Here is a 21,048-nt window from a genome sequence, read left to right as displayed (position 1 = left end):
CCCGATGATTCCGCCATCGGTTGGGGTGTGACAGTTAGTCAGTAACCACCTATCGATGATAAAATCATTCGGTGATCACTCCATGTACTTGATAGGTCGGTAAATGTTTTACCCACACCATGTAATTTGGTGACGTATCACCAACGGAGACTGACGCTTCCTACTTTCATCGAGAGGCTTGGCGAATGTGTCCCCCACATTAGAATCTTCCTCATCCATACGCCCCCGTTTTCATTTTCTCCGGTGTTCTTCTTGCACAGTTAAAAAAAACATTAGCTAGTTTTGAAAACTATCAAAGTCTAAACATCATTTAAAACCCAAGGCATGATTTAACCCGAACCCATTTTGAAATGTTACCCAACCCACTTGACCCACCCAAGCAAGAATAATTACAGCCACGTAAAAGATGGCGGTTACCAGTTGCCCATCCTGAACAGTGCTAGGAGTGCTGACCAGAGCAAGTTCCCAGATCGTTGGATCAAAATCTTCAACTTGCAAAAAAATCAAATATTCAAGTCATGACATCAGCTGGCTTAATATCTGGCTCTAGCAAGTTGTCCTTGTTAGCAAAATTTGACATGTTCAATGCAGAGGCTATTTGTGTTACCTTTGTTCTCAAATATGTTAGCATATTCCTACGCCAATTCATTTCTTTGTGTGTGAGCGCTATATTACTGTTAGGGTATCGGATCAGAGTAGGCTCGAGCGGAAGCGGAACAAACACACACACTAGCAGAAAATAAAGAACACGAGAATTTACGTGGTTCGGTCAAGGTGACCAACGTCCACGGGTTACAACTAGAGTTTCATTTTTATTAGATGCTCACAGCTGTTTTTAGAATGACACAGACTACAATTACATCATAGGTATTTATAGAACAAGATTAGGGTTTCCTACTTGGTCAACAAGTTAACTAAGTGGGCCTAATAACTAGGGCCGGCTAACCCTAACTAGGGCCGGCTACCCTAAAGCCTACGAACCCAACAATCTCCCACTCGGAGGCTTTGCATAGTCCACAAAGTGCATCCAAGAAACCCATCACCAGTAACTTCAATAATCTTTACGTTCAAGTCTTTCCAGCCTCCAATTCCAAGAACAAGCTAAGACTTCAGTCACATCCAAGTCACCTAGTTGCAACCACACCTCTCATCAAGTACCTGAGAGACCAGTTGAAGCTCCCACAAGCTCCAACCCAACAGTCTTATCAGACCCATTCTCTATCTCAACCGGCTTGCACGACCACCAGCTCCAGAGATACATCGAAAATTAATACCACTCGCCACATTTTGCAAACTATTTCCAGGAGAGCTTTTTTCTTCAGTCGGAACCTTCGTCTTCAAAACCCAACGATTCTTTGTGATTGTACCCAGAACACGACTCGTGCTCCCACTATCACCAAATCCCCTATCTGGCTTAAACTTAGACCCCCGACCACATTCAACTGACATCCCCAAAGCACCAGGATTCAAGTTCGCAAATTGAACCCTCTTTCGCTTACTAGATTCAGTGAACCAGACTTTATGTTGTACAGGGACGGCTACTCCCTCAGCATGTATCTCAACTAGATACAACAATCCTCGTCTCCTCCCACAGGCAACAATAAGATTTCCATCAATCACCTTTCACTTCCCATCACCAAACTTAACATCTAGTCCCTGTTTATCCAGTTGACTAACAGAAAATAAGTTTCTTCGTTAAACCTGGAATTACCCTGACGTTTTTTAACTTCCATGTAGTGCCCGGTAGAGTCTTTAGATTGACATCTCCCATACCAGTGGAGTCTTCAGATTGCTCGCTCGGAGAATGCCTATTCGGTTTTCGGCTCGATTGTAAACAAACCAAGCACGGGTATTGCCAAAATCGTCCCTGAGGTTTGGGCACGTTTGTCATTTTCCTCCAAAATGACACTTTTTACCAAATTGCCCCCAACGTATGTAATTTTTTGCCATTTTCATCCAAACCACTAACTTAGTTTATTTTTTCTATTAAGTTGAGGATATTTTGTTGAAACTGGCAAATATAAAACCAAAGGGACGATTTTGGCATTTACTCAAACCCTTTTTAATTTCTTTTATTTAATTCAGTTTATTTTTTCTGTTAAGGTGAAGGATGTTTTAAATTTTATAAATTAAGACAGAAATTAATTTACAGCTTCTTTATATAAATTAGTTTTATAAAGAGAAAACGTCATTGGTGTGCAACACATAACAATCGATTACAACTTTTAGTATTTATCAGTTGTAGAGATAGAAAAAAATTGTAAAACGTTACATATTTTTTAAATGTGTTGAGCACCTAGGAAATATGTTGGTAGAAATAAAATATTTATTTAATTAAGATTATGAGGGTAACTAAATAATACTTATTCTGAGTGGCTTGAGTAAAGAAACTTTTGGTTCATAGCATTATAATTACAATTTGATGGGTAATTTTAAGGTTTGGTAATGATACGTTGTTTGATTGGGGGGGGGGGGGTACTGGCTTCTATTTTTCCTTAGGAGCGAATTTAAAAGAGTAGAAGATGAATTACAAACTCGGTACATATGATAAGATTTTTTTTATTTGACCTTTTTTTAATAAGGTCACTAGCATTATAGTTTTATAAAATTTAGAGATTTAAGTAGATTTTATTTTTATAAAACTGATCTACATAAAAAATTAGAAATTAATTTATGTCTTAGTTTATAAACATCCTTCGCCTTAATAGAAAAATTAACTTAGTTAGTGGTTGGATGAAAATTTATAAAAATTCTGTGACAAAACTATTATTTTTTCATATAAAAATTGCATGTATATTCTTTTTTTTATTATATATGTAACAAAATTAATTAAATAAAAAAATTTAAAAGAGTTTGAGTAAATTGCCAAAATCGTCCCTGTAGTTTTATATTTGCCAGTTTCATCCAAATATCCTCAACTTAACATAAAAAATAAACTAAGTTAGTGGTTTGGATGAAAATGACAAAAAGTTACAAACGTTTGAGGCAATTTGGTACAAAAGTGTTATTTTAGACGAAAATGGCAAACTTGCCTAAACCTCAGGGACGATTTTGGCAATTAAGTCTAAAATATAAAATAATAAATAAATAAAACATATTTCTAGGATAACCCAACGCTCTACCTACCTGCTGCTAATCAAGGTTTCTGAACCCAAAAATGGCGAGAATCATCAACAACAAACCCGGATTAAGACTCTTTACCCAATTTCTACACTCACAGAGATCAATTATATCCCCATTTACATCTACAAGATCGATCGAAACCCTAGCTTTCGAAGAAATTCAATCCCCCTCCCACAAACCCACACCCGATCATTCTGCGTTTGTTCTTCACGGATTAATCGGTTCCGCCAGAAACTGGAGATCCTTTTCTCGAAATTTAGCTTCTTCTCTCTCAGGTAATTCAATATAACAACAACAACAGGTGCCCTACGTGGATATTTCATATTATATTATTAATTGTCAGTTTGGGTAATGTGAACTGTAGATTGGAAGATGGTTCTTGTGGATTTGAGGAATCATGGGCAATCGGCTGGTGTATCGGGTTTACACCCGCCTCATGATATAGTTAATGCTGCTAATGATCTTGCTAGTTTGGTTAAAGTTCATGGTTGGAAGTGGCCTGATGTTGTTTTGGGGCACTCCATGGGTGGTAAAGTCGCTTTACAGTATGCGTTGAGTTGTGCCCGTGGCGATTATGGTGGTTCGGCTACGTTGCCTAAACAGGTATTTTCGTACAAAAGTTTGTTTCGAGTAGCCGACGGATTAGAAACGTTCATTAGGTGTTTGCCAACTGGAGTGATATAATTTGCTGTGGTTTACTTGTTTACTGATTGTTGAACTGCTTTGTAGTGTAGACCTTTTTCTAGTACTATGTAGTTAATATCCTGATATATCACCGATATATCGGTTATTGGTCACCTACGGATATATCGGTTATGATGATGGTCCCCTTACGCCCCGCTTGCGGTATGCGCATATAATGTATATATGTGTGGGCTATTTGGGGGCAAAAGTGAAAGTGCACTAATTTTAACGTTATTTTACTAATTTCGTGAAAATAACGTTAAAAGTTGAGGACGGTTAATCATGCACCATGTGGTGGCGTTGATAGCTGAAAGACAAAAGGGTACTTGGACTAATTGGTCTTTGTCCCGATTGCTGAGTGTTATGTGCCTTATGTCCAAGGCTTGATGCAAAACTACTATCGAGCCAGGGATCTCACTGGAAGCAGCCTCTCTGTTCCTACAGGGTAGAGGTAAGGTTGTCAACATTCTTACCCTCCTCGGACCCTACCTTTGCTTTGCTATTGGTGGGATTTACTGAGTATGATGATGATGATGATGATGATCCCCTACTGAGATAACGGTGCAAAATATAGGTACCGATAATATGGGCGATATTGACCGATATATCACCGATTTTCCGGATATCAGTACCTTTCTTCTTATTTCTATCATTCATCTTTCTACTTATTGCTCCTATTAGTGTTTTAAGTCTTAATTGTTAGTTTGTTACTGATAAATGTTAGTGTTTTAAGTCTTAGTCAGTTCCTACTTGCTATAATTGTTAGCGTTTTGCAAGTTGCAAAAGGTTAGTTTGTTAATGGTAGGAGAGTATACTGAATTGTTAGTGTTAAATTGCTATATATATAACTTTAGCATGATATTACAATTACCGATATCCCACCGCGATAACCGATATCTCAAATATCGGTCCTTGACCGATATCCGAAATTTTACCTCATTAACTACTTTGTACTTTTAGTATAGGTAAATGTTTCATCTTGTTTCTTGAATTTTTTGTTTAATTGTTAGGTATAAGGATCTTGGTGTTTATTACATGGGTTTGAAATAATGTAAAGAATGAAGAATAGAACTAGTGAATATTAGGATTTGACTGTCTTCCAGTCCCCCCCCCCCCCCCGGATCCAAGTTTTTGGTCAGAATGCATGTTATGAGTTGAGGACACATTTTAAGCCAAATTGTTATGGTTAGATAAACATAAAATATGTTTCCAAATCGATAAGTTGTTGCAGTTTTAGCTCTGTATATTTATCATGTGAGAGCACAAGGGTTATCTTCATATGTTATGTGTGACTTCTTGTAGTTTTCTTTTCTCATTGATTTATGTGTATGTGATGTCTATTCGAAATAGAAACTCACTTGGTTACCATGCATGTCATACTTCAGCAAATTTGTCCATATCCCTTCTGGTGCCGAAGCTTAAGATTTCCGACCGGGGGGTCGGAAACTTATATACCTAAAAAAATTATAAAACCGGGGGGTCGAAAACGTATATACCTAAAAAATTCTATACGAAAACTACATACCGAACACTACTACACTACTGAGCGAAAAGTTCGGGGGCTACATAACGCGCTATAGCGATCGCTACGATCGCTATTGACAACTATGACGATGAGGTCTCTGCAGGTGGCTAATTGCTTTTATTACCCCAATTTATAGTTTTCGACATGGTTTTAAAAACATGCTTGAGGCGTGCGCCTCGAGGCGAAACGGCCAAAATCGAGCTTGAGGCGCGCGCGCCTCATGTAATTTTTATTGTATATGCGCCTCAGAGGGGCTGAGGCGCTAAGAAAGCTGCGCCTCAGAGGATTTTGATAGTTGTTTCTGATGTTTTTGCCTTTTTGTGTCAATTTCAAGCATTTCATGTCTTTTTTATGTGTGTTTTTGATGATTTTGATGAATCTGTTGATGAAATTAGTTAGTATTATTATTTTTGAAAATATATATAATTTTTATATTTATATATATAAATACCGCCTCGTTTCGCCTCAAGCTTACGCCTCGTGAGGCGAAGGGTAAACGCCTCGAAACTCGTTTCCGGTTTTTTAACCTTGGTTTTCGATTGATAATTTCAAACAAACTTCAGCCAGTAATATACTATCAATACTATAAGTATCCTTTAATAACTCACTAAGACAAACACATGATGCAGAACAGTTGTGGGTACTGGATTCGGTGCCTGGTATAGTGGACCCCGAAGAATCTAGTGGTGAGGTGGAGAAAGTTTTGGAAACCTTGCAGACTCTACCAAAGACAATCCCATCACGCACGTACGTATTTATATCTCATCAAACCAAACCACTTCTTTTAGCATCATGCTATTTTTTACGTTACGTTTGACTAAATTATATACGATGTCTTAGTTCAGTTGATCCAAATTTTCTGTTCATTTAGGATTCCTTTCTATACAAACATATGTTGTTGACTATAGGTGGCTGGTGGATCACTTGACAAATCTAGGATTTACAAGGTCATTATCTGAATGGATCGGTACCAATCTCAAAAGATCAGGAGAACACTTTACGTGGGCATTTAATCTTGACGGAATCATCCAGATGTTTGATTCCTACAGGTTAGCTTCTATGATTTCCATATACTGAATCAAAGTTGTCAATAGCGAGCGTATCGGTCGCTATAGCGCGCTACCTACCGTATAGGTCTACGCTCGTTGTTAGGGTTGTGGCGTTAGATAGCGATAAAAGCGACAGTTTTTTTTAATATAAATAGCAATTAAATATAGCTATAAAAGAGTTGGATTTTAGGTTTTTGTTAAATATACATGTAAAATAGCATATATACCAAGGTATTTGATGTAATATACATATAAATTTTTTAAAACTTTTTTCTAGTGTATGCGCGTGCTATTTATCGCTATTCGCTATGCAGGATATAGGTATCTTATCAACTATGTACTGAATGATTGATCCAAGGTTAAAACGGTAATTTACCACTTTAAGACAAGTAGGAGATTGAAACATCTTTTAATCCATGTTCCAGGAAGATGGATTATTGGCCGCTCCTAGAACACCCACCTAAAGGAATGGAGATTGTGATTGTTCGTGCTGAAAACAGCGACAGGTGGGACCCGCATATAATTCAGAAGCTTGAAAGCCTTAAAAACCGGACGAGTGATGAATCAGAGGGAAAGCTTTCGGTTGTGGTTCTTCCAAACTCTGGGCATTGGGTTCACGTGGATAACCCGAAGGGACTCCTCGAGATTATCACACCTAAAATGGTTTCCCTCAGTTAAACCCAAATGGGTTCTCTATTAATGCACAATCAAGATTCACATACTTGCAAATCATAACTCAGGTCCTCCTTTTAATAATGAGTAATTTAAATACTATTGGTTGTTACATTTTTTTTATTGTTTTGTTAGTTAATGATTTTTAGTTGGGTTTTATACTTTTATGTGTTTTATAACTCAACCAGTCTCTATTTCTAATTCAATGTTCTGTTGGTTAGTTTTTCTTTTCTTTCATTTAAAGGAACTCTTTATATGTAGTCATATCTAGTGGGAGAGGCGGTTAAAGGTGGTATTATGTATCGCATTTAAAGCAGTATGTGAAAATGTCTATGCCGTTCTTGTAGTTTTGTGCTTAAAATTGGTTATCAATGTTTTCGATAGCAATTTGTGAAATCTACACGTTCTTGTAGTCCCCTTCTTTCGCATTTCGCCACTTGTCGCATAACGCCCCCTAAGGGGCTTTCAACCACTAATATTCATGTGGGTATCTTGTTGATAGATGCACATGATCACTGATTAAAAACCAAGTAGTTGTCCCATAATTATAAAAACATTGTGGGAAACATGTAAAACGCTTTAAACACCCTTTAGGATCACTGAGCATAGCAAGCACTTTTGCAGGGGGGTATTGCACATCATCCTCTGCGGCTGCAACGTTGATTGCCATAACTGGATCATCAACGACAAAGACTGGTGCAACCACCAACCATTCTACATTCATCTGAGGTTGTACAATATCAACATCTATGTATATGACCACCAACGACTGCACATTACGATGACGACGATACACCTGGTAACACGAACGCATGGCAGTGATTGTCGACACACCGACATCAACCCTTCCAATGGGTTGAACATCGTTTGGAACGACAACCCTTTCGTTAGGTTAAATGTCGTTCCTAACAACATCTAGAGGTTGACTACGTCATACCAGCCTAGTAATGCTTTGACAAGACAATTTGCAATACGTTGTTTTAGCTTGTCATCATTAATTTGATAAACATAATATCTTTTCCATTTTTGGATTTGTTCAAGTCCGGTATCATTATTTTTAACCATAACACCAGACTAAGGGGGACATGACGAGGTATGCCCAATTCGCCTAGGTCAAACTGGTCAACACCTATTAAGACCCGGTTACTTTATAACCGACATAATTAAATATTGTAAATCAAATATATGATTAACTAACCGAATCTCCTAAAATATTGACCAAATCTCCTATTTTACGGAAGGGTATCTTAACTCAACTACAACTCCTAAAACGGAGGAACCCTAATCACCACCAACTATAAATATGGGTTTCCTCCTAAATATTCTACACGATGTTAGTAACCCTAGAACTCTCTCTTTACATAGCATCACTATTATTCTTACAGGTATGTCAATGGTTATAATCCAATACTGACTTGAGCGTTGGAGGGTGGTCCAGAGACTCCTGTCTCTGACCCCTTCTTATGTGTTTCATTGTTTTGCATATATGAGACGAAACAAAGAAGACGAGGCATGGATGTGTTTTTATTCATCATCGTTGGAGCACATACTTTTATAGGTAACTACTTCTTCAATATGCAAGGTGAAATTGAATTAATAAATGTATGTATTTATGTATAATTAGTGTAGGTATTAAGATCATTTCATTTGGCTGGATTCTTCTTGCAATAATCTCAGCTTTGCTATTGACATTAGGACCCAAAGCATTTCTCATGGCATTAATTAGCTATTTTGATGGGCCATCTGCACTTTCTTTGTTGTTTCAAACTGTATGGGGGAGGCCAAGAACGAAGAAAAGGCAGCGAGGCAAGAGAAACGACCACGATAGCCACAACGTGGTGCCAGCTATATGGATATAGACGACCAACAAGAAGAGTATGTAGATGGACATTAGAAGAGGGCAACTATGTATCAAACATGGGTTGCTGGAGATGGGTGAAATGGTAATATTTCAATGGTTTATCTTCACGTTTTGGTGGCTGGGAAGAAATGCATGGAAGAAGAACAAGATGTAATAAAGATGGAAAGCGAAAGCAAGCGAAGAGGAAAAAAAAACGAGACATTAGTTTTGAGATTGTTGATCGCGGTCTTCCTGTTCTTAGGGTCATGCAGTGGCGAAGCTTGAGATTTATAACCGGGGGTAGAAAACGTATATACCTGATGGGGTATAGTATTGGACCCGACCCGAACAGTCGGACACTCCCATTACTTATCACGTTTTATAGTAATTATTAATATTATTGCTTACTAACTCAACCGCGAGGCCCAACACGATGTAGTTTACACTACATTGGGCTAGGGACTTGTAGAGATAACCCCTAACTGGGTCTGGCCCATTGAGGTTAGAGGAGCCCCATGTCTCCTATATAAAGAGGTGTTCACCTCATTATTAGGGTAGATAATATGGAGCCACCACACTTTTGTAGCTGGAAATAGAGGATTCTTCCTCTACAGTCCCACATTTATCTCTTCTCTTTTGCAGATCTCGATACCGGAGGAAGAACAAGGTGTGATTCTCGGTCTCTCTTATAGAAAGCGATCCAATCATCCCGGCGATGATTCTGTGTTTCTTCATTGGCTCCCACCATGGGGCCGGCATGAACCACATCTTGTTTCTTCTCCCCCTATCTTTTAGATCTGTTTTGTTGAAGTTTCAAAGATAAGAATTTCGTGGGTTTTGTTGAGGCTTCGGTTCTTGAAAAAAAAAGAATCTAGATTTGAGTTTCTCACCAGATCTAAACATGATTTCTGTTTTTTAACCCTTCAGATCTATGTTTATGAAGGCTTTTTGTGAGAGTAAAAGATCTAAAAAAAAAAAAAAAACTTCAGATCTGCTATCATTCGAATTGGATATACTCAGTTCCAGGGTGTAGATCTGTTGTTATATAAGGTTTTCGCAAGATAAAATATGAAGATCAATAATTTGTTGGGTTCTATGCCCAGGTTGACGAAGTTCATCGTCGTTTATACATGGATTCATGTAAGTATCTACCTTCTTTCCATTAATGTAAATCTTTGTCAAAACCAAGGTATGACAAAATGCTCCATAACATTATTTCTATAAAACCCCGGGGGGGGGGGGGGGTAAAAAACGTGTATACCCACAAATTTCTATACGAAAACTACATACTCTCCATTACTGAGCGAAAAGTTCATGGGGTCGGTTGCCCCCTCTCGCCCCCCACTATGCTACGCCCATGTTCAACAGCAAAAAAACTTAAAAGAACTAAGTACAGAAATCATAATCACAGTACTTCAATTACCAACGATGAAATTCCTATCAGAAATCAGAATCACAGTACTTCAATTACCTAACAATGATGATTACAAATTAAGATCACAAAATCTGAAATGTGATGATATGAGTGAAGAAATTCGGTTAACAAATTTTATACCAGAATGGATTGGAGTTTGTCAGTTGGAAAAATGCGGGAAACAACTTTGTGCTACGTGTAATTGAAGTACCCCCTTTTGTGTGTGTGTGGGGTTAAATGCATAATCAATTATTTTAAATGGACAAAGGGAAAAGCAAGACAGATAGATATAAGCGAAACCGAAACCAACAAAGGGAAACATTCAAAGTCAGCCGTGAAAGCGCTTAAGGTCAAAGGAGAAGCACTATCTGAGGTGGAGTGGTGGACTCGGGATCATCTGAGGTCCCCGGTGCAGAAGCTAGGGTGGTGGTGGCGACACCGCCCCCGAAGAAGAAGAAACTGGGTGCGGCAGCAAGATTTCTTGTCGATGACAAGGCGGTGGAGGCGCCTAAACCCTCCCCGAAGAAAGGCAGAAGGGGCCAGGGGCGAATATCTCGAGGGGAAAAGAGAAAGTGGAAGATGATGTGGAGGAAACGGATTCTGTATGTCGAAAATCAAAAAGACAAAAAAAGATGATCATGATCAAAGAAACTTTCGATCAAGTAGCAGGTTATACACTAGTGATGGAGCTGGTTGAGTGCATTGTCAACTTTGTAAGTAGGGTTCTTAGTTTTGTGCAAACCAATCTTGGTGTGAAAGACATTTAAAAGCTGGAATAATAAACTATGAACAGGAGTTGCTTAGGCATTTGGTTCATTTTGTTATTATATATTTTCTTTGACCGAAATGGTGATTACACCTTTTTTATGACCTATGGTTCCTACTTTTGATTTACCATTTTGGATCTTAATTATGGGTCTTGGTTTTTGAAATTAAAATTTAGGTTTCGATCCGCTGCGTTCAACACATACTGTAGATTTAAATATGAAAATACATACCCGTTAGGCTATTGGGTATAACATAGGCAAATACTAAGAATGTATTAGTTAGATATAGGATTGTAACATAGGCAAATACTACAAATGTATTTTCATATTTTTCATTCACAATAAGTCTTTTAACCCAAGTCACTCTACTTGTTAAACTGAATAAGTGTGAACCTTTTAAGAATATGGATTGTAACATATGTAGCCGGTTTCTTTTAGTGATATGATGTTTTTTCTTTAATGTTGAGTTGGTAACCGCATTTTATTATATCTATATACTATAATTACTAGTCCAAAGGAACCGACGTTAGTTAGTAAACACCTATCAATGATCAAATCAGTCGGTGGTCACTCCATGTACTTGATAGGTAGCGCATCGGTAAATGTTTTACCCACACCTGTATGATTGATCCAAGGTTAAAACGGTAATTTACCACTTTAATATAAGTAGGAGATTGAAATATCTTTTAATCCATGTTCCAGGAAGATGGATTATTGGCCGCTCCTAGAACACCCACCTAAAGGAATGGAGATTGTGATTGTTCGTGCTGAAAACAGCGACAGGTGGGACCCGCATATAATTCAGAAGCTTGAAAGCCTTAAAAACCGGACGAGTGATGAATCAGAGGGAAAGCTTTTGGTTGTGGTTCTTCCAAACTCTGGGCATTGGGTTCACGTCGATAACCCGAAGGGACTCCTGGAGATTGTCACACCTAAAATGGTTGTCACACCTAAAATGGTTTCCCTCAGTTAAACCCAAATAGGTTCTCCATTAATGCACAATCAAGATTCACATACTTGCTCATGACTGAGGTTCTCCTTTTAATTTATTTATCTGGATTTTATGTTTCATTTAAAAACCATAAAATAATGAGTAATTTAAATACTATTGGTTGTTACATTTTTTTTTATTGTTGTTAGTTAAATGATTTTTATTTGGGTTTTATACTTTTATGTGTTTTATAACTCAACCAGGCTCTATTTCTATTTCTCTGTTTTGTTGGTTAGTTTTTCTTTTCTTTCATTTAAAGGAACTCTTTATATGTAGTCATAAAGATAATCATATCTAGTCGGAGAGAGAAAGAGAGAACAAAAGACGGTTAAAAGTGGTATTATGTATCGCATTTAAAGCAGTATGTGAAAATGTCTATGCCGTCCTTGTAGTTTTGTGCTTAAAATTGGTTATCAATGTTTTCGATAGCAATTTGTGAAATCTACATGTTCTTTTTTCCTAATCATTTGCATAAAATAGTTTTTAGTTCAGGTTTAACAGTTTAACTTAAATTTTCACTATAATTTACCTACTTCTCACGTCCAGTGTAACGACTACAGTTACTTTAATCAACAAGTCTCCAATATTGAAATTTACACATATGTAAATATAATGGTATCAAGGAAATTGGATTTCAATAATTCAAACTATGATATATTGCTCAATAACAATCTATACCAGCAATTTCGGCAAGGGCAATTTTAGTCGCATAATCATCATATGTTTACACTCAATTTTACTCACAAGGAATGTTTGTTTCCCCATCGCGTTCGTAATCATCCATGTGAGAGAATTCAAGTGGAAATCCAAGCATGATACGCAAATGGATTGCTCTTGTGAACAAAAGTGAAAGTTATGAGTGTAATTGGTTAAATTATCAAGTATTAGGTATTGACGCTTTGGCCTAGTAGTAGAGAGAAAACCGTCTAGGTGTTTGGAAATAAGGAGGTCAGAGGTTTAATCCCTGTTTAATCCCTTTGTAGTGCAACATTTAGTTGTTAAGAAAAACAAGTAATAGTTTGAATTATTAAAATCCAATTTTCTAAGTATCAATCGCTTATTGTATATATAGTAATTAGTATACTTAACTTTTTCTACTTTAAATTTGGTTTTCACCTAGTATAACTTATGATAACTTTTTATTAGATATTATATATATTTCTTTAAACAAGCTAAAATCTGCCCAAAAGTGGACACAACAGGTTTTAAATGGAACAATATGGTGTTGCATAAGGTTCTTTACTTCATACGAAAATTATCGATGGGGAGTATTGCTACAAAAGCGCTCTTATGCGTCGCGAGATTCATATACAGGATGCATTGTATGTTTTATACGGGTACGGGGAGGAGACTACAGATCATTTGAGCGTTGAATGCACCCTTGTTCGAGCGATATGGTGGCACTTTTGCATGTGGACTAAGATCCCAGTTATGGTCGATATATTGTCTTTTCCTGACGTAAAGGAGATGATCGATAGGCTGAAAGGGTCTACAAAGTGGAAGAATGTTTTGGTTGCGCTTGCGTATGGGGCGTTGTGGAGAATTTGGAAGACTCATAACGATCGAGTCTTTGAAGGCACGTCATTTTTTGTTTGTTGCATTCTTTTTTTATTCAGCCATGTATCTATACGGTTAAGTTATTCTACAAAGGCTCCTAAAAATAACAAGTGTACAAAGACACAATGGATCGCACAAGATGACACCATGTCGAGCAAAATATAACACAATGCTGAATAATATAAACACGAGGACATAAGACACAAACGAGTCGCAAAAAAAAGACACAATGGCGCAAATATAGGAAAGACACAATGGTAAATAAAAGTCACAGTGATAATAAACAAATATTCTACAATCTACAACCTCTAAATCCAAAAGTGAAAACCTAAAATTTCACATCGTAGAGTTCGATGAGACGGTTCTAATGCCACTTGAATGAGATCAATCGGAGTTTGTTTGATACCGTTTGTACGACTTCTTATTTTTAGGAGTCTTTGTATTTAATCCTAAATCTGTATCTATAATGGTTGATTACATTTGTTTATGCTTTATACAAAGTTGGGATGCGCTCATGAAAACGCATCATGGGCTAAAAGTCGCGCCTCATGTAGTGTTGGGCCAAAATTGGTTAATGTTAAGGTTTTGTAAGAAGTTTATATGTTGAAACAATTAAATAGATGCATAAATTATAAAAGGGTTATAATAGAAAACCCGTAATTAAGGTAAATAAATCTGGAATTAAAGGTAGCCCGATTCGACAGGGGCTAGTCTTCTAACATAAGATTAGAATTTTGAGAAAAAACTCATTTAAACTAAACTTGACCTTGAAACATAGTTGTCAATAGCGAGTGTAACGATCGCTATAGCGTGCTACGTAGCCTATAGGTCTAGGCTCGCTATTAGGTTTGTAGCGATAGATAGCGATAACAGTGACAATTTATTTTTTTGTTTTTTTAACATAGATAGCAATTAAATATAGCTGTAAAATAGCTGGATTATAGGTTTTTGTTAAATATACATGTAAAATAGCATATATACCAGAGTATTTTGATATAATATACATATAAATATTTTAAAACTTTTTTTTCTAGTGTATCGCTTATTCTGATTTATTCCTTAATGCTTTCAGCTAAGGCCGAAAAAGAAGATCAAGTGAAGACTCTTGAGTACTTTTTATGTTGGAAGAGGATTATATTTGATTACTTTCAGAACCTCTGCATCTTTGATAGACCTTTTTGTTCAGTATGAATGTAAACCTGTTAAATTGGTTTAGTTTAAATATTGATCTGACATCTCATTTCTCTGGCAAGATGGTGCTTTGCTGTTGTTTGAGAGACATCTTCCGTTTTTAACAATAAACGTATAGGCGACTGAAGAAAGCGTTGTTAGATCGCTGAAGACTACACATTAGGGGTTGTTCATGTGGGTCATAACTTGCGATGTTTGTGTGTTCTCGGACACTTTAAATGATCCGACAACGCATGTTAGGCAAGCCTTACCTCTATCCCGAGGGATAGAAAGACTGCTTCTGGTAAGAACCCCAGCTCCAAAATTAAATCCAGGCAAAAGAGTCAAATAAAAACAAAAAGACGTATAACCACGTAAAATCATATCCTGACAAAAGAGTCAAATAAAAACATAAAAAGACATAACCATATAAATGGTACTAAATATATTATTACTAGGCTAACAAACAAAAAAATAATGAAAATATGTAATAGGAACAGATAACACTTCAAATAGACACACATGTCAGCTGTAATATTCCTAGGCCACCAAAATAGACTAAAGAAGCTAAGCTCCTAAATCGAGAAACTAATACAAAACCATGTCATCCTTCTAAAAGTCGTTGACCTTTATCCTACGTCTCCACAAACTCATATACTCGACCATGTCCTCAGAAAGGTGCAAGTCTAGCAAATCCTACCTAATCTGCTCATCCCAAGCCAATTTCGGCCTTCCTCTACTCCTCCCTTCAACACTGAGGTAGCGTTCGTTTCATGGAATGGAATGGAATGGAATTGGGAAGCTTTTCTTTGTAAAATTGATCTTGGTTTGGGGATGGAGGAATTTGAAATCCAATGAATTTCTTTAATCAATGAAATTTGTGACTATTTCAACATTCCATTCCATTCCTTCGTTAGAGTGAAGGATTTCTAAGGAATGTTGAAATAGTCACAAATTTCATTAGAGTGAAGGATTTAAATTCCTCCCTCCCCCAACCAAGATCAATTTTACAAAGAAAAGCTTCCCAATTCCATTCCATTCCATTCCATGAAACGAACGCTACCTGAGAGTTTCCACTGTTCTAACTGTGTCCCTCACCTCCCTCCCCCAAACATGTCCAAAGCATCTCAACCTCCCATCCCTTATCTTGTCCTAATACTAGCCACCCCTAATGTATACTGCAGTATCTTTTATTTGACTCTAGATCAGCCTTTCTTTTATCTTGTCTTATATACTAACCACCCCTAATGTACATATGTTAGGTTATATTAATGTATACTGCAGTATCTTTTATCTGACTCTAGATCAGCTTTTCTCGGCAAGTCGGGGTGTTGGCAGACGGTTGTTGTCCAGTCCAAGGTTGATCCGTATGATAGAGTGAGTTTTATCATGATAAGATTTAGTTCAATATTTTATCGATTGGTATACAACTTCTTTATTCAAGTATTGCTTGGTCCGACCTGCCATATGTAAACACTAGAAGTATACATTTGATGTAAGCAAGTGGACCATAATTTCTTACAGTGTGTCTTAACAGGTTTAACAGATCTCTAACGCCGCAAACAGCACAAGTTCTAAATATGAATACGACTCGTTTAACTACTTTATATCCGATATCTATAACAGACCTGTATGTTTTATGTACCAAAAAGGATAAATGATGGATCATGACCTTCTAATTTTAGTTAATTTAAAAAAATGAAAAATCACATTGTATGCTTTTCCGTAAACAAGCCTAATCGTGCCTTATATAGATTACCTATTGTTAACCCTATTTTTTAGCCAAATAATAACATGTCTATATCAAATAATGTGAGGTTGTATATTTGATGTAACCAAGTGGACCAGAATTTCTTAGCCAAATAGTAACATGTGTATAGCAAAACATTGTGAGGTTGTACATTTGTCAAGATAAGTTTGTGTTTCCTGACACACTTTCATATGCTGGAATATATGTAAGTTACACTATTAATGATTTATGATGAATGTTTATGATCTTTTCTGCTTTCCAACTGTTTACCTAACTTGTTCTGTTGTCTCACAGTTTAAGATTAAAAAAAAAGAACAAAAACACGGGACTTACAACATATTGTTGACAATAAATGGAAGTATAGATAATAAAAAAACATTAATTCTAAACTTACAGATGAATATGAAAAGTGGTTAAAGAATTTATCTTTTACTTTACACATTTCATATTATTCAACCCTTGTAAAGTCATCCGTAGTGGGGCTTCATATCACGGCAAAAACACCCGTAGCGCCGCATCACACCACTACGGTGGGCGCTATGGGCTGGTCAATTTGGGTCCTCGTGAAGAGCATAATGGCGTGGCCCTTTCTTCCCCACTCACACACATATATACACATATATATAAAGCCCCATACATATATATCCCCACTACACACTCAAATTATATAAAGTCCATAAAGCCACTCTCTTACACTTTTCGGCACTTGTCGTATAACGCCCCACAAAAGGCTTTATAACAACACATGATCTAATCTGACCTCATTCACTTTTACTCTAATCATTTTGCAATTTTCCTCTTTATTAAACCTATGTATTTTTAAAATAATTTTAACCTTTTTAAATCAATTCCTTGCAAAACAAGCATATGCAATACATCTTTATGTACATAATCATTAACAACATGCATTCTTTAATCCTTGATTTCACCATTCCATGGATCTCAAGTGGAGTTTCCTCATTCCGATTTCTAATCATCAACATTTCTTTTTCAAATGAATTCCTTTTTTACAAATATGGATAGGTCACATGTTCAATGTTAATGTATTTCATTTATTAATATGCATGACTCATGGTTATAGTAAATTTTGTGAAAAAAATGAAACTTCTTTACTTAATTTTTTTTGAAAGGAAAATTTCATTAACAAGACGCCCGATGAGTCCTCAAAACAAGGACCAACGAGCCACCCAAAAAAGATACATCAATCCAAGGGGTACAAATACCAACTAGACCATTCTATATCTTTCCATCTAGACCTATTACAAACCCAGAGGAAAGTCGTATATTTAATGGTCTCCACAATCTCGATCGGCTTCCGATACTTGCTATTAAAAATACGATTGTTACGCTCGATCCAAATAGCCCACAAGGTCGTGTAAATAATACCTCTTAAGATACCTCTAGCCTTCTTATTCAGCGACTGGTTCTCCGGCATTTGTAAAACATTCGAAACATCAAACAGAATATTAGGGGCTAATCGACACCATACTTCAATCCTATTCCACACTTCATTCGAATACGAACAACCTGTGAAAAGATGACAAGCTGTTTCGGTACCAACCTGGCAGAAAGTGCAGCCTGAATGAAGAAGATTAACACCCCGTTTTATGAGATCAGTGTTAGTTGGGAGTCGGTTGAGAGCAGCTCGCCAAACCATGATCCTGCATTTGATCAGTACCCACACCTTCCACTTAAACTTCGGAATCTGTACAGCATCGTATGAACTAAGCAGCAGGCTTTTGGCCGATTTCACGCTGAAAATGCCACCAAGTTTAATATTATATAATATGTTTTGTGGTGGATATGAAATCTAAAAAAAAGAAAAAATATGTGCCACCAAGTGATTAAGGATTTCACATTTCACATCCAAAAAATTGTGCCACTACGGTTTTTCTACTTACTTCCAAGATTTTTTAACTTAATAATTAGAAAAGATCAATTTATACACATTGCCATTGAAAAAGAAAGTGACAAAGAAAATGAGTATGAAATTCAATTAAGCACTTCAAATATTCTTTCTAAATGATTATTGAACGGTTTTTGGTGGTCATGATTACCTCAAATACATCATTTTAGCTCTTAATTTTACCGGTTGCAACAAGTTATCAGTATCTATGTGACTCGACCCGCACCAAACTCGGACGTTGAGTTAAGATACATCGGTGCATAAAAAAACCGACCTGGCGGGGGAAAAAATTCTTGGGTCTTACTAAGTATGAAAGAAAACTTGTTGAATTTGTTGTTTCGTTTAAGAAGCACTATTGATCCGAAATCTTATTTGCCTGGCAAAGCATAGCCTTTCTATCGTTACGACAAGTGTGTATTCCACATAGAGAGACTTGCTAGTCGCTCTATGTGAGTTTTTTTGGTGGATGTGGTCTTATGGATAACATAAAATATGATAAACAACGGGGTCACTATAAAATATGATACATCCTTCAACACAAAATAATGAGATTTGGGACCATGAGGTCCTGAGTTCAATTCTCATAAGGGCGTTTTTCTCAGATTTATTTATTGGGTTTCCTCTTGAATTGGTGTATGAGCATTATTGCCTAGTGGAGATAGATATGATCGGGTGATTTAGCTGGTGACACGATTATACTCTAGCAGTTTGATCCAAAATTTGTTTTTTAAAAAAAAAGAGATAATGAGATTTAATGTGGGTTAGATGAAGGTGTATTTACTAGTCTTATTGAAACATTTAAGACAACGACTTTATGAAGTAAAGACGTCATCTAACCTAGTCATTTATGTCATGTAGTAGTAACTAATAATGGTAAAGTAGCAAGTAAAAATTTAGACAGTTGTCCCTTCAAGGGTATACATTGTAACATCCTGAGAATATTCGTGTCCAAAATGTCATTAATAAAAGTTTAGGGGCTTGTAAGTAATTATGACAAAGCTAAAGTACATGGTATAAAATGAAAATCAAAAAAAAAAAAAAAAAAAATTGGGCATGGCGAACTACTACGCCGTTTGCACGCGGTCCGTTATGGTCCAGATAACTTATGAGTGAAGTTACCTGACACGTGGCGGTGACTCAATAGAAGTACTAGCATGTGTCAGACTGTCAGGCAATCAGATTTATAGTGGACCGCTACACCAACCACAACCGGTCACTATGAACCGAGTGGATAAGCACAACCGGTAAGCTGACACGTGATGCGTGACATAGTTGAGCCAGAATGGTAGTGGGCTACTACTGTTTGGCTTAGCGATCTACAACGGGTCCTCGGATACAAAATAAAAGGGGGGCTTGGGCTTCATTTTGACGATACTCGATTGATTCTCTCATGATACCTATACCCTACACCCATTTCTCTCCACGTTTATTCGGGATTTGTGACTAGGCTACGCGTGTACGTTGTGCACGAATACTAAGGCAAAAACGAAGTGTCGTCCGACAATCACCGAGGTGTTAGAGATTCGAAGCTTACACCCAAGTCCAAACTTACTAGGTGAATACATTTAACTATTTTAAAACTTGAAAATGACAATCTTTTAAAATAGCATGAGGATGTGTTAAATATGTTTGATGTGTAAGGTAATCTTCAGATAAGCATTTAGACCATAAGCATACCTATTGCTTAGTCAAGTGACACACGTATTAAATGAAAGGTGGTACTATTACAAATGAAAGGTGGTACTGGGGATTAGGGCTGTAAACGAACCGAACGTTCAGCGAACAGTTCGTGAACCGTTCGGCGGGAAGTTCGTTTATGTTCGTTCGATTAGCTTAATGAACGAACACAAACAAAAAATTTCGTTCGATTAGCTTAGCGAACGAACACGAACACAGGTCTCGTTCGTTCGACTGCGTTCGTGAACGTTCGGTAATATGTTCATTTGATTATATTAAAAAATAATAAAATAATAAACCTTTTATCTAAAGATATTGAAAACTTGAAACCCTATTTTTTCTAAGTTAGCTAAAATTTGGACATTCTAAAATTTTTTTGGGGATAATTATGTCTAAATTAGTTAAACTTTATCCATCATTTAGTGGTGTGGTAGACTTTTTGTGTTTTGATTTATCATTTGATGGTTGTATTTAACTACTTATATCCAATGTTTAAGGATAACAATATTTCAATATTTTATTTTTAACTTAAATGTATTTTGAATTCATTTTTATTTGCTTGCATTCGTTTGTGTTCGAGACCAGTGTTCACGAACTATTCGTGAACAATTGAATTTCTTTAACGAACGAACACGAACATAAACTTATGTTCGGTATGCGTTCATGAACAGTTCACGAACATGTTAATTTCCTTAATGAACAAACATGAACATGACCTTGTTCGTGTTCGTTTGGTTCGTTTACAGCCCTACTGGGGATGGCTTGGTCTCTGTAGTAGGAAAAGGCGTATAACTTGGGCGTAACCGTTAGTAGTGATGAGACAAGTGTATACATGGTTGTACACTAGGATATGATAGGTTAATCATAGTCCTGCTGAATGTGTAGAACAGTGTTAATTAGGCCGTGGGGTATGGGGCTTGGGT

At 36.8% G+C, this 21,048-nt stretch overlaps 1 protein-coding gene across 1 annotated transcript; it reads left to right on the top strand.

Moving 5' to 3' along the window:
• Positions 1 to 3,105: 3,105 nt before the first annotated feature.
• Positions 3,106 to 7,278, top strand: LOC110939895 (protein ABHD11). Its single transcript, XM_022181474.2, has 5 exons — positions 3,106 to 3,398; positions 3,488 to 3,726; positions 5,967 to 6,079; positions 6,241 to 6,381; positions 6,807 to 7,278. Exons 1-5 carry the CDS (start codon positions 3,158 to 3,160, stop codon positions 7,057 to 7,059), a joined length of 987 nt encoding a protein of 328 aa, XP_022037166.1. The 5' UTR covers positions 3,106 to 3,157; the 3' UTR covers positions 7,060 to 7,278.
• Positions 7,279 to 21,048: the final 13,770 nt, after the last annotated feature.

This window comes from Helianthus annuus, chromosome 5 (assembly GCF_002127325.2).
Source record: "Helianthus annuus cultivar XRQ/B chromosome 5, HanXRQr2.0-SUNRISE, whole genome shotgun sequence".
Lineage (NCBI taxonomy): Eukaryota > Viridiplantae > Streptophyta > Magnoliopsida > Asterales > Asteraceae > Helianthus > Helianthus annuus.
Note: the sequence above shows the minus strand (reverse complement) of the source record. Positions and strands in the feature narration are given on the sequence as shown.

Coding starts and splice junctions, on each gene's coding strand:
- LOC110939895 (XM_022181474.2), top strand. CDS start 3,158: ATGGCGAGAATCATCAACAACAAACCCGGATTAAGACTCTTTACCCAA. Junction 3,727..5,966: donor CGGCTACGTTGCCTAAACAG/GTATTTTCGTAC, acceptor GATGCAGAACAG/TTGTGGGTACTGGATTCGGT. Junction 6,080..6,240: donor AAGACAATCCCATCACGCAC/GTACGTATTTAT, acceptor TGTTGACTATAG/GTGGCTGGTGGATCACTTGA.